Source organism: Poecilia reticulata, linkage group LG7 (genome assembly GCF_000633615.1).
Source record: "Poecilia reticulata strain Guanapo linkage group LG7, Guppy_female_1.0+MT, whole genome shotgun sequence".
NCBI classification, from domain to species: domain Eukaryota; kingdom Metazoa; phylum Chordata; class Actinopteri; order Cyprinodontiformes; family Poeciliidae; genus Poecilia; species Poecilia reticulata.
In genome coordinates, this window is record NC_024337.1 from 12,410,550 (window position 1) to 12,425,397 (window position 14,848).

General features: G+C 39.6%; 1 protein-coding gene across 5 annotated transcripts in view; it reads left to right on the forward strand.

The window, feature by feature from the left end:
• The first annotated feature begins 295 nt into the window (after positions 1–295).
• Positions 296–14,848, forward strand: part of espn (espin) — a 51,297-nt gene continuing 36,744 nt past the window's right edge. For 4 of the 5 annotated variants that reach the window (XM_017305950.1, XM_017305953.1, XM_017305951.1 and 1 more), the window contains exons 1-3: positions 297–1,153; positions 6,374–6,567; positions 14,543–14,729. In XM_017305950.1, the coding sequence (XP_017161439.1) occupies positions 854–1,153; positions 6,374–6,567; positions 14,543–14,729 (681 nt within the window). In that variant the 5' untranslated portion in view covers positions 297–853. Of the gene's footprint in view, positions 1,154–6,373; positions 6,568–14,542; positions 14,730–14,848 lie in introns of all 5 variants that reach the window. The other variant, XM_017305952.1, reaches the window with a different exon arrangement.

A 14,848-nucleotide genomic window follows, 5' to 3' on the forward strand; every position in this document is an offset into this window, starting at 1 on the left:
GGTATTGTATGGTTGGTATGGTATTGTATATATACCCTTCTTCAAACTAGTTCCACAGAAAGCCACCAGATGGACATCTTTAATGTGGAAACCACATGTGTTTAACATTTTAATGCAAAATTTAAGCGGTGGAGCTTTTGACACTGGATGCTTTGAACAGTCTTAAATTAGCGTTTAGCTGTAGACATACATCCCACTGGTTAATAATTTCCTCCGTTGAACCGCCCGGGAATTACTTAACTTCCAGCAGCTTTTCCGTACTGCTCCTTTAATTTGTGAGCCGATTTTCAGCGAGCAGCAACTTGTTACAGGCTCACCGGTCCTCCCTCTGCTGGATTATTTATCAGGCGCTCCGTCCCATGTCGCCATCTGCTCGAAGGAGAAATAACCCCCCCAAAAAAACAACAGGACTCTTCGAGCCACATGATAGGAGACATTAACTAGGTAGAAAAAGTAAACACATATAATATAAATAGTTTATAGGACTCAGAAGATCTTGTGCAACAGGTGTTCAGGAGAATCCTGCTTGTCAGAGCTGAGGCGGATAACTCATTCAGCAAAGCAGAGGTTAGTTCAAACAGCGTAGGATGCAGTGAGTTTTTAATCTAGTATGTGAAGAAGATGACATGTTTATTTCTGGGACGGATTCCGCAGTTTATCGTCGCTTTATAGAGACCCATGGAGCAATAACCGAGCTTGTCCACAGAATTAACCCGGTGACTGACATGTTCAGAGGCTTTATGGATGCAGCGCTGCTAACCCTGTCCGCCCGGTGAACTGAGTCGGGGAGGGGGAGGGGGTCATAGCAGGCAACCGAGGAACGGCGCCGCCTAACCCGCAGCCGGCTGCAGCCATGGTGGTGGAGGGCGACAGGACGCTGGTGGCAGCCAGGCAGGGAGACGTGCAGGCGCTCAAAACGCTCTTAGCCGCGAAGGTTCTCAGCAGCGACGTGAAGGATGTTCTGGGGGCTTCGCCGGTCCACCACGCAGCCCGCGCCGGGAAGCTGACCTGCCTTCGTTTTCTGGTGGAGGAGGCAGGGCTGCAGGGTAACTGCCTGGCAAACAACGGGGCCAGTCCGGCCCACGATGCGGCAGCCACGGGCAACCTGGCCTGCTTACAGTGGCTGCTGACCCAGGGGGGGTGTCGGCCGGAGGTGAGTAACCTGAACCAGACACCTTAGTTCTGTTTATTCTGACCTGGCGTTAGCTCTATGGAAGATTATTATTACTCTGGTCACAAAAACACTACACTATGTTTATATAAAAGGTCAAAATAGTAGCTAATCTAGTAATTAGCAAACAGCAATCGTGGCCTCTATGACTAAGCTGTCTGTTGGCTTTGCATGACTGGTTGAAGAATGTGGTTTAAAATGTTACTCTGAAGATAACATTTCCACGTTTTTGTAAGTTGAAAAAAGTTAACTGAATAGCCAGATTAAACATCAGATTCCAAGAGGGGATGTCAGAGGTTTCTAACAAAAACTGAACTCATAATCTAATATGTTGACTCTCCATCTAAGACTTGGTGATTGCAGCAGCAAAAACAGTGTATGGCATTAAAACTTTTACACACTGTTTAATCTGCTTAAGCAAACATGTAACCAAGATTTGAAAGTTCAGCTATGGATAAACACACTATTATCAGCTTGAATTACTATTAGTAATTAACCTGGACACAAAGCACATACGTTAACAAACCCCTTTGACTTTCTAACTTTCTAATTTGAACTAGAAGTCACTTAAATTGGTTTAATCCCACATCCAAGTTCCAGTTTCAATAGCAAATAGACCACAGCATAAAAATCAACCAGCAATTGCTCCTGGTTCACTTTGCAGTTCATACTGGGAGTCCACTTCAGTTCATACTGGGAATTCAGAGAATTTTTTTCCACTGCACTGATTTTGAGACATGTCCAATCAAGCATTAGCAATCTGTCTTTATGGCTTTTGGAGCTTATTGTCGATACATCACAACAAATTTATCTTACAGAATAATTGATGCCAAGGTGATTACCACTAAAGACAGTTCAAGTACCACTAGTGATCCTTGCACCATAGTTTGACAACCATGGATTGAGGACATTGGTTTCAAGTGTTGGAGTGCTTAGTGTTGGTTTGTAGCTCACACAAGATTTTCTGTTTATTGATACAAAAACTAATGACATACAAGCCCCAACATTCTTAAACTATGTAATTTATCTGCTTCCTGTTGAGAGAGCTTCTGAACAATCAGCTGTTTGTTGAATATAAAAGATTACCGGTACTTCATCAATACTTTCATTGTTTTGCTTCTTGCAAAAAGTAAATAACCACTGATGAATTATGCAGTAACTGGTGGAGTACGATCATCTTACAAGATGTTTACTTTGCCACACTGACTTTCGAAGGTCACACAGACAGCCTAAGACACTGGGTTTAATATAATATATATGAATCCTTTCAATGGGCAGGTGGTCATAATGTTATGTCATAATATGTGACTATAGAAGTCTATGTGGGCAGGAAAACTAGTTATGCAGCCCTGAACTGTTTTAGATATCAGCCTACTGTGACTTTTAACATTTTCTTGAGTTTGTTGCTTAAATTGCTTTATTGTGATCATCTTGCCAAACATTGTCAAATGATAGTAAATGTTCTCCAGCACTGTTGCAATTTTGGTCAAGCACACAGAAGAGCAGCTACCACAAATGAAAGAAAGAAGACATTACAGAAGAATAAGTTGACGCAGTGAAATGAAATAAAATCAGATTTTTGTGTTTAATGAGAAAATGAGCATCTTGTTTTTACAGCTAAAGTCTTCTGGGGTTTGTCTCTACAAGCTCGGTATTCTGTTCTATTCTCTGCAGATCCTTTCAAGCTCGGTTAGGCTGATCGGGCAGTGTTGGTAAACATCCATTTTTAGGTTTGTCTAGAGATGTTCGACTGGATTTAAATCTGGGCTTTGGCTGGGACACTCAAGGACATTCGCAGACTGCTCCTTTAGCCACCGCTTTGTTGTCCTGGCAATTGGATTTGGGTCATAGTTGTGTTAGAAAATGATTGCTCACCTTACTCTGAGTTTGAGATCACTGAGCACGCTTTTTTGAAGAATCCTCGCTGTGTCTGCTGATGTTGTCTGTCTCTGTACAGACTGCTTCCATAGTTCCTGCAGCAGAAAAACACCCAGCCGCACAGCGCTTCCACCAACATACTTCACAGCTGGTGTCATATATCTTACAGTACTGGTAGCTGTTGTTTTTTAGTAGGCTTTGTTATTACATGCACTTAAAGTTCTCTGTCTCAATCTTTGTTTCCACTGATGATCATAATTTAGTTCCTTTTATGACGTCCATTTAGAACAAAGACAATCCACCAAAACTCTAGACAAAGAACACTGTTTGCCTCTCCTCGTTAGTAACACCTGAACAGAAGTATACTTGACCTTAAAGAACACCATATCTGCATCTACCATAATCTGCACACAAAATGAAATACCACCAACTAGTGGTAACAAAGATGGCTCCTATAGTCGAGACAGTGTTATCCTGGTTAGAGCAGAGCCTTGTATTCTATAAACATGGTACTTTAGCAGTCTGGCATCAAACTCTGGTGTACTTCACTCTGCTGAGGTCTGAGTGGCCTCAGAATACACTCAGTACACCTGAGTATATTCGAGCCTTTAGGGTTCACTTTTAAAACAAGTTTTATCTTGGTTGTTCAAGTTTTCTGAACAACCAGAAAACTTGGTTGTTCATTGTCTGGCAATTTTTTGAAGTACATTGTGGTGAAAATGAAATGTAGCTTTTTGACTTCCATCTGGCCTTTCTGCCATAAAGGACTGATTGGTGGAGCCCATTAGCAGGGGTTTAACTATGGTTCTCTGATTGCCATAAGGGATCAACAGAGCTTCACATTAGTGATCATTTGGTCCTCAATCATCTCGCCTCCCTGACTTTGTTTAGCTGCCAGATCTCAAGAGGATAATGGTGGTTGCAAACTTTTTAAAATTTCTGAGTAATGGAGACGACCACAGTGCTTTTTCAAAGCATTTAGTGCTGCACAATCCTCTTGATTTCTTGCCCAAAGAAATCAAGGTGCAGGTAGGACTGGTTTGGTAGATCTGCAGGCAATTACTTCAACTTCATTGATTGGTCTCTGTTCTGATGTGCGTGGTGAGTTGTTGGAAGTTAGACGGCTGTGATCTTTTTCAAATCGTTCATTCAACCAACTCTGTTTGAAAGCTATGTTCAGATCAGTTGTAGTATAAGTCTGTTTTATAACTACATGTGAAATAAGGTTAGGGTTTGAATACTTTCAGGTGGCACTGACTACTAGAATCACATTAAAATATGACCATCTTTTTTTTTGATTGAAACTTACCTTGTTACACAGTCAGACGTTACCATGGTGATGAGATATGCAAAGTTTGATTTGCATTCTTAATACCCCTTATACAGCACTGACAGTGTATAATAAGGGTCACAAAAACAGAATGTTAGCTCAGTTAGTGAACTATGGAAGGGTGCTTGGAGCTGCAGTGGTTAAACCCTCACATGATGAATTAAACCCCATGCTGACTCAGATACAGCATGTGTTTCCAGTACATGCAAATTGATCCCAGTCAATAAAGAGCTCCAGCTTGGGTTTCCAAGAAGTCTTAATAAATATTGTGACTCCAAAAATATAAGCAAATTCTGCACTGCTTTGCATTGTTCTGAAATAAATAAGAGATCCCAAGTAACGTAGAAATAGCAAAAAGTTAAGAGTCAACATTTAGTCTTGGGGTGCAATGAGATGGCTGTGTACTGAAAACACTGATATTATCTAGACAATAAGACTAATCCGTTCATGTGTTCATCACGTGTTCCTCCTAAGCATGCTAGTTCTTGTAGGAAACATCGCATTGAAAAATTGTCTGAAAAATTAGAAATAACTTTGAAATATGCAGGTAAATTTTGAACTGGGTATTGCACTTTCTTGTAAGTTTATCGCGATTTCCTCTTTTTTTTCATTATTACTCATATCTTTTTCATAAAGATATACTTTCTGACATCTTGTATGTATCACTGTCTAGTACTATTCTTTATTAATGGCCTACTCCTTAGCAATCTCCATTCACTATAAGCTCTTACTATATTTTGGCTCTAGTTTTCCTTTTTGATGTATTTATTTTCCCACTGCCCTTTACTGGGTTTGGATGCTTTGGATGCTTTGATTCTGCAGCCAGTGGAGCTCTGATCCTGATGTCACTCAGAATGCCCTGAAGGAGGCTGCCTCGCCGTCACTTTCTGACTTTAAGCTGAGGCCTTTTGTCTGTACTTTTGTCATGCAGTGGGACATTAATCCAGCAGTCCTCTGAATGGCTCAGAATGAAATATGCTTTTTAGCGTGGCCTAGTCAAACTCTGTGATGTTGGATTGTGACATTAAACAGGCCATTCATGTTTATAAATCCTCAAATATCACTGAACTCCTCAGTGATGTAAAACATTAATTGCTTGATGGCAGTTGTTGCTACCAAGGTTGACTGATTGTTATGGGACTAAAACCTTTTCACTTAGGAGCCGGTTGGTTTGGATTGCTGTTTATACTTAATAAATTAAATCATGATTATGGAACTGCATTTTGTGTTGAATCATGTTATTGATGACTGGTATTTACATGTATTTAATGACCAGAAACATTTAAACGCGACAAAAAATATAATCAGATTAGATCTGTAAAAGCACAAACACTTTCTGAAAACCACTAGTTTTGATGGGCAACCAGAAGCATAGAGTTAATTTCCAAAGACCCAAAGTTGCTTCAGTATTTAGGGCGGTATTTACAAAGAGAACACTGAAGATATGAAGGACGTGCAGATCCATTTCAAGTTGGAAATAAAGACAGTCAAAATTCCATTTAGTTAAATGGGATACACTGTGGAAGGAATTCACAAATGAGTCACAAGTGGTAGCGATATAGAATTAAGTATTGGGTTTAAATCGGATGTGGGATATTCAACGTGCAACATCAATTAAAACACAACAGTCAGAGTATGTGAATGAGCTCTGCTGGAGTGAAAAGGTTCAAAAGAGCCTCTGTTTACTGCCACATTATAGTAAAATTGTGCCAAGCAATGTAGAAAAGCAGGGTCTGACCCATCCAAGACCAGGAAGAATTTTAATTGGACCACTACAGAGGCTGAACCATTTCTGCAAAGCAACTCGGATATCAGTTAGTTTTTTATATCTTGTTTCTTTTAATTACACAGGCAGCTGGTTTCAGTCTAACAGATGTGCGCCGATCACCTTGACGTAACGGGCTTCCACAAACAGATTTTGTTCTGAATAATAAAAAAAAAGAAGACTGTGAGCGCATGTCTTTTTCAGTTTCTCCATCTGATTGGATTTGCAGGACAAGGACAGCTCTGGAGCTACGGTTCTCCACCTTGCGTGTCGCTTCAGTCACCACGAGATCACCGAATGGCTGCTGAAGAGCGGCGAGGTGGATCCCGGGGCCTCCACCGACACGGGAGCCATACCTGTTCATTATGCAGCTGCCAAGGGAGATCTGGCTTCTCTCCGACTGTTACTGGGACACAGCCCAAAGTAAGACTTGTCTCTTCACAGCGTTTAAAATGCTTCCTTTTGAAGTTACCCGTTTCCTCTTATCTGTAGCGACTTAATCTGGGCAAAGTGAGGGATTTCAGAGATATTTTTAGCAGGAGGTTACAAATGACTTTGTTTACAGGACTAAGCGGCCAGTACCAGAGTGTGTACGACATGCAGCAGCACCTCCAAAGAATTGCACATTTTTTACCTAAACGTGCTTTCTGAATAAAATGTGATGCTTAGCTATACACGAAAAGCAACAGATGAACTGATAAAGGATTATTTTCTATGTTCATGAAGGTAAAAAGTTAATAGCAGGAGATGAAAAACTATTAATTGTCAGCAGTATTATCTCAGAGATGCCCTTCCTTCAGGAAGACAAATTCCAGACCAGATGCAGCGTCTATGGAAAGAAACGGAGAGAAAACAAAAAGATAACAGTTGAAACAACAGAAAATAATGCAAATTGGAGAATAGCAGCGGAAGAAAGTGAGAAAAAGTGGTCAATGTGCCCCAGTAGCATTCTAAGCTTCTGGCAGCATAACTGTAGAGGCAGCTCAGGATAGCCTGAGCTACTATAACTGTAAACTTTACCAAAAAGGAAAGCTTCAAGCCTACTCTTAAAAGTAGAGCTCACTGGCCAAGTTGGCTAATATTAGTTAATAATGTATATTTTATGTTTTACATAAAAAGCCTGACATGAAATGTTTGTTGTATAGGTTTGTCTATTTGGCTGGCTTATTGGGGCACAAACGGTGCCCAACAGTGACGTTTCACTTGACCGTCAGAGCTGCTTTGATGTCTTTCACTTTGTTCAGCATCTGACCAGATCTAGTGCTTGAAACATGAGCTGCACTGATCAGGGTTTTCCTGGCAAATGCCAATTTCCTGTTTTCTTTGAGGCCTCGCACGCTGACACCAACTTTGACCGACGGCGCTTTTCTTCTTGAGGAAGAAACACAAACCGAGGTGTTTTAACTCAGTTTGTCATATATTCATCCAGCCATTTTCCAACACGCTTATTAATCGGAACAAGAAACAGTCACAGGAAAGCTTGCCAGCTGATTGGTGCATTCCCACTATAAGCTTCCATGTTTAAATGGAACATGCAGCGTGTTCATTTTCAAATATTTATTGAAGTCCAGAATATTTGATGTACAAAATTTACTCAAGGATTTTACCTGGCATTTAAAAACAGCTACAGCTGTAATGCCCTTTTTTTCTTTTTTTACAGCTTTAGAAGAATAATCACATTTATTGCATTTCTTATTCCATATATTTAACACAATGTGACAAAGCATGACTTCTTACAGACATACTATACTGATGCCTTCAGGCAGGTCGTGCCGCATTTTGTACCTCCAATATTGTGTGGATGCACCCCAGACGGGTACATACCTGCTGAAAATTTAATGCTCCTCAGAGACATTGCAGCTCCCTGATAGCTTGGCCCCATTCAGTCCTCCGCTCCACCCCTCCCGCCGCTGCTGTTTACCGTCGTCTCCAAGGCGACACACAGAAGCACCAAATGGCGATAAGATAATGAGGGAAACAAATCCATTTGTATGGAGGAGCCGCTTTCTGGTCTCCAGCCTTGAATGCACAGTGGAGATGAAGTTTAATATTCAGACTTTAATGTGATGTGCAAACGCTCATCCCTGAGTTTTAACAGTTATTGCTGTTTTATTTCTACCTGGAAGATCACAAAGATTACATGGACTGTCTTGGTTGCATCATTGCATTTGTAACAAGGAGCCTAATTACGGTGCAACATAATGAGAGTGTGACTGCAGGGCATTAAAAGTACATACAGTCAAGGTAAACAACAACACCTTTATGGTGTTTTCTGTTTTCAGCATTGCATTTCGACTTATGTCTCACCTTTAATCATAACAGGATATCTTAATGACGATAAAAATGCCAACAAAGACGTCATTCTGCAGTTTTGACAAGGAATTTCTAGAAAGTGTTTGGACTACTGTAATTACTGTAGTTATACACGGTCCTGAAAAAATATTTGCTCCACACCGATTTCTTCAGTGCTGGCTTGTTTGTCACATTTTCATGTTTCAACGCAATTGTATCGCCGTGGAAGAATTGTGGTCAACTCTTTTTAGCAAAGTTACTTTAATTCAGCCACTGCTTATGCCACGGCATCTCGGTCAGATTTATGTCCAAATTATGACAAACCCTTTGTTTTTTTTCTCGGTTTTTTTCTTATTTTCTGTCATTCAGATGTGAAACTATTGGTGTTTCTTTGGTTCATTATCTGCTGCATAACCTGAAGGATGATTAGGTTTCAGTTCACCAAACACAACAAGGGATCCTAACATACAACTGCCTCTATGTTTGGCTGTCGTTATGATATTCTGATTCTGAAATGATGTGTTGGTACAGTAGAAGTATTGTTCCACCGTTGTCTCTCAACATAATATTTTCCCTAAAGTCTTGGGAATGATCCAGATGCTTTATTGGGAAGTGTGGAATAATGGGTCTTTGTGATCAACTTTGGTTTTCACTTTGGAGATACAAAGTGGATACAATTGTTTCCCTGGATCTTCTTTTTGCTATGATGCCAGTGGCTATTATTGATAGTAACTACACAGGAAACAGGCCGAGAAACAAGGAGGAATATGAGTTTAAAAATAAAAAACTAACATGTTTCCTAGTTTCTCATCTGTTCTTGAATGTCTTCAGATCAGGGCAGTATGTTTTGCTTTTTGAGCTTTTCTGGCCTAATCCACAGTATCAGACAGGTTGTATTTCAGTGCTTTCCTGATTCTACGGCTCTGACACAAATCGGTCAATCATCATGTTTCCTCTTAAGCCTCCTGGAAAGTTACTATAAACTAATGAATAATTAATTCATTAGTTTATAGTAATTAACTGTTTATAGTAATTAACGTGCTTAACTTTAAATTCAAAAACTAATGAATAATTAATTCATTAGTTTATAGTAATTAACTGTTTATAGTAATTAACGTGCTTAACTTTAAATTCATTAGTTTATAGTAATTAACTGTTTATAGTAATTAACTGTTTATAGTAATTAACGTGCTTAACTTTAAATCGGATCGTTTTTCGCTCGCACATTAAGATGGATACAATTGTTATTTGTTAGAATTAGTGGAAAAAAGAAACATTACATGCTCAGGTTTGCAATTTGTCCTGTAAAAGGAGCACAGGACATAATTTCAATTGGTTTGTTTTGTTTTACTAAATTGTAGATTAGAATTTGGTCCCAAAATCTGACATCAGTATGTCCCCAAAAATGGTTACATTTCAGTTAAATGTTCCACAAATATTAACTTACTGTGACCACCAAAGCTTGATCCCACATCCCTTAACACCCTTTCTGAACAAAACTCTTAGTGTGAAATGAATGCAGTCCTTTTTTGTCACATATTTTTTCATTTTGTCGTGTTGCAGGATGGGTCATTGCATTCGTGCTTCTAGATAGTTTTGCGAACTGCGTCTAAATGAGCATTTTATCTGCCAGTCTCTCCCAGTGAGCCAAAACAAAAAGCTCAATGTGCCTGACCAGATAGCCTCATTACACAAAAAGTGGATGAATGAATGAAAGGCTGAGAGAGAAAGAAAGAGTAAGTGGGAAGCTGCAGACAGCTTATGTAATCAATTAGTGCAGATTAAGATCTTTGGCCTGGAGACGGTTCTAGCATGAAGTTTAAAAGGACATCGCTCTGTGTTGAGATAATTCAGAAAGTTAGCTCCATCAGAAGTGAGAGAACATATTGTCTGATGGCTCCTTTTCTCCATATTTTTCTCAAAATAGAAACTTGGTGAACTCTAGTTCTTCATAGAGTTGACTTTAAGATTAACAAATTTAACACCTTCAATGTGAAAGTAGAGGATTTTAATCCTTACATAAGAAGTAGTGAAAACAGAGTCTGGAAAAATATGAAAGAATAAAATAAGTGTATGAAAAAGAATATTTTCAGACTTTAGTCTCTTTCCCATTGTCAAAAGGTTGTGTCCTTCCCTCTCTATGTTCTTGCTTTTGTCTGTTTCCCCCTATACCTTCTAATGGTACGCCTTCCTTCGTTGAATACTTTGTTGGTTTTGTTTATTTCTTCTGTGTGTCTATCCTTCCCTTTTCTTCCTTACTTACATTTTCTTTCTTCCTTTTTTCTTTCTTCCTTCCTTTTTCTTTTCATCCTTTCTTCCATTTCCATCTAAAAAAATGAGTCTGTAAAGACCTGTAGATTTTACCTGTTAAATGTTCAGGAACTTTGTAAAGGTTAAGGTTTCAGGTCCAGCAGAGATACAGACTTAATGATAACATCTTATTCAATATACGGTTAAAATTAAAACTAATGAGAATGTGTTTGTATCAGAATACATTTTCAAGATGCCATTATTGAGGTGTTAACTATATATTAGTGTCATAATGACTTCTCAAAGCTGTTTCTGTCTCTAGGTAGTTTGTTTCATGAAGCTGGTAAGATGTTAGCTCACAGAGAGAAATGAGTAAATAAGGCAGTATTTGATTAAACCAATAGCTTAGCTGCACCTCCTGTGCTCTATAATCCTCCTAATAAGTTCCTGGTGCAAGTTGGATAAAAGCCCATTTCAAGCATCCTTCACAGCAACAGGTTTAAAATGAAAAGATGCAACATAACATGACATTACAGCTACATAGAGACTATGTTTAGATAAAATATTACAACATTCATATTCATGTAAAAATTTTGATGATTTTTCATCAAAAAAGCCACAAATTAAATATGTCCACGAGATATGTATTTTGTTGATCTTTGGCATCATTCTGGATTATTTAATGTTTGAATCTAATATAAAAAATATCTTTTGCGGAAAAAAACAAAACAAAAACAAAAAGTGTTGGTACCCTGCCTGGTGCTTGTGCAACAAAATTTTACTTTAATTGTGCAAATCTCTATTTACTGACACCTGACTTGGAAAATGTTCATGCTTTAGAAAACCTTGGCCTTTAGAAACTTTAATACACTTTCAAAACTGTGCAGTAAAACACTTAAAACACTTTTTAAATAGTCAATAGCTAGACACACGTGAGATGCACACGTTGCAAAAGAGACATCAATTTCTCCATCAAAACTCTTCATTATTCAATAGGGGTAAACACTGAGCTTGTCAAAAGCCTTCATTAGCCAGGAGGGCCATTTGTAGGACATCAATTACATTACTGTAATGAAGACAACCTTAGTCTTTGTTACTGCAGAAAGGAAAGGTACAGTGGTCAGATTATTACCAGGGCAAAATGCTCACTGGAGCTGAAATGGAAATATATCATATGTCTCTGACTCCAGTGTGAGAAGTTTTTCTGTACAGTCCCTGCTGAGGTGGTGCGCCTTGTGTCAGAGAATAGTCTAACCACTTTCCTAACCCTTTGAAATCTACACTCCTTCTCCAGAAGCTCCTTTTCACTTCCTAAGCCTCCCCACTTTGAGGAGTTTGGTCCTGGTTGCTTTAGTACGTGACCTTTAGCACAGTGAAGTTTTGTGAATAGGATTAATTAAAGAAATACACTTTTCTCCTTCTAAAAAGAACATGTGAGCGAAACCCACTTTAGTTACATCAATGAAAGATTTATTAACATGCTCACTTCCTGATGACAGAAACACGGACAACTTCCTTTTCTTGTGTTGAAATATTTATTATCCAATTGTTCCAACCTGGAACTTTTCACTTAATCATTCAAAGAGGCCCTCAACATTTGTTTTCTACTAAGATACCGTACATATTTATCTTTTGTAGCTCAAAATAAGCCTGACTCATATTAAAACAACTCGTTTGGCATGATTTAACTGCAGCCTGTGCAAAAGTGAGATGTAGCCCTTTAGCTTTCTTATGTAGCGGCTCAGTTCCACTTGCAACTCTCAGTTAGGCACATTGCGAGTCAAGCAAAGCTAGTGGGCTGATAATCCTCTTAAGTGACTCATTGCTCATTTGTCAGAGTCCAAATAAAGTACGACCTTATGGGATTTAGTCGGGAAGCACTCGTTTCCTCCGTGGCATCCCGCTGCGACAGAGAATATCTGGGACAAGAAGGGACTCGAGGGCTGGATAGTTTAGCTTTGAGAGCTGGGCTAAAGACCTGTGGGGAAAAAAGAAAAACGGGGAATGAGATTCAGTCGGGCTTGCCTGCTTTTAGCAACAGACGAAGGTGTTTTGCACCTACAGTCAGACCGTGCGTACTCATCTAAAGCTGAGGCTAAAAATAGGGATTGCATGTTGAAAAGCCTTTTTCCAGCAAGGGCTCGTATCTAGAATAGACAGAATCACTGGAACAACGAGAAAACTCACTTTTCAAATATCCACCTAGGTGTTGCTTGATGAAATAACATGTGATTCAAAATCATTGTGTTAAGTACGGATAAATCAGTGTTACTACTCAACAATTGAATCCTGACAACAAGTATATAAACCACTGACTTAAGGATTTGATGCAATGAAACCTAATTGATCTGAACCATCCCCACTGTGAAACATGGTGGTGGCAGGATCATGCTGCTGGGATTATTAGAGGATGGATGGAGCTAATGCTGCGCTCCAGTTATTTGGGAAGTCAAAACTCAGAGCTCAGTTTGATGTCAGACCTGAGATAATTTTAGATTCACTCATCTTGTAAATAAACATGTTTCCACCACATCTTACTACTGTTGATGTGAGGAGCGGCCATATTGAAACACGAAGCCGGCCTTACAAGTTGTAACCAAAGGTAGTCGGAGATGCTCCTACTTTTCCAGTGGGAAATCCGACTTCGGAGGGCGTTCCAGTCGATTTTTCTGACAGGAAAGGCGGAATTTCCCAGTTCCAAGTACAACTGGAACATAGCGTAAACACAGGAAAGTCATGGTAGAAAACCTGTTAACAGGCAGCTGTCTTGATCCAACTCATTGGCCGTTAAAGATAATAATCCAAACAAATAATTTACTGAATTACGTTGCTGACATTTTGCGACGTGTCTTCCGTTGTGTCAGCAGGTCAGCAGATGGATTGAGTGGATGCCAAAAGGAACCAGGGCCTCACTCCGCCTCTGTGTGTGAGAAAACATCTGTGGTTCAGTCAGCTGTAAGGATCCTTGAGGACTGGCCAGTTCTAATCAGGTCGATTGCCAAAGCTTAGCAGGACCTGCAAATACAACAAAACAGGCCCTGCCATAAATAGGCCGTCACTGTGGCTCAGCAGTTATCTCTCAATCAAAAAGTTGCAGGGTTCAGTTTCGGCAAAGGGTCCCTGGGCCAGGCACTTAACTCTAATTTAGGGTTCCTATGTTTCCTACTGGTCTGTGTATCTGTGCATGTTAGTGAGTATAACTTGATGAATGTGGCTGCCATGTAAAGTGCTTTGAGTGATCAGTGTGACTATAAAACTGTAATATATATTCAGTCCATTTACCAAATACACTGCTAAAGGCTTGAGACTGTTATGGTGGTTCAATGACTTGTTGACCTAAAACATGAAGCTGGGGCAACAACACATGTTCATGTTAACAGCTGAAATGGTGGGTCTAGGTGGTTCTGTAAATATATCAAACATAATATCAAATCAAGGGAGCTGAATAAAAATGCACGCCACATTTCTTTGTGAAAAATGTTGAAAAACTTGGCATCCTCTTGATAGATTTCACTATAATGTGCTTCTTTGTTTTGGTTGATCACATAAAATCTCAGTAAATACGACGCGCCACAGCTGCACTACATGTTAGAACCAGAACATTGACAAAAGAAATAAAACCACTGGTTATATTTAAGCTGGCATATTTTGTTTTTTTAGATGTTTAGGCATTTACCAGTGCATGGGGGGAAAGCACAATCTTGTTTAAAATAACTATGAAGTATTAAAGTTCCCCCTGTTTAACACCTTCTTAATGACTTACTGTTAGAACACTAATTTCAGGTCAAATGTAGCAGCAGTTATCAGGTTTGCAGTCCACATCTTTTCATTGCCTGTGGGTTTCATTTACTTGCAGTGTCGTCAACTCCCAAACTAAGAATGGTGCCACGCCGCTCTACCTGGCCTGCCAGGAGGGTCATCTGGAGGTTGTCCAATACCTGGTCAAGGACTGTGGGGCAGATCCGAGCATCAGAGCCAACGACGGGATGACGCCTCTGCACGCTGCTGCTCAGATGGGCCACAGCACCGTCATCGTCTGGCTGGTGTGTTGACATGCACGTCAGATCCTTTCTTTCTTTCTTTCTTTCTTTCTTTCTTTCTTTCTTTCTTTCTTTCTTTCTTTCTTTCTTTCTTTCTTTCTTTCTTTCTTTCTTTCTTTCTT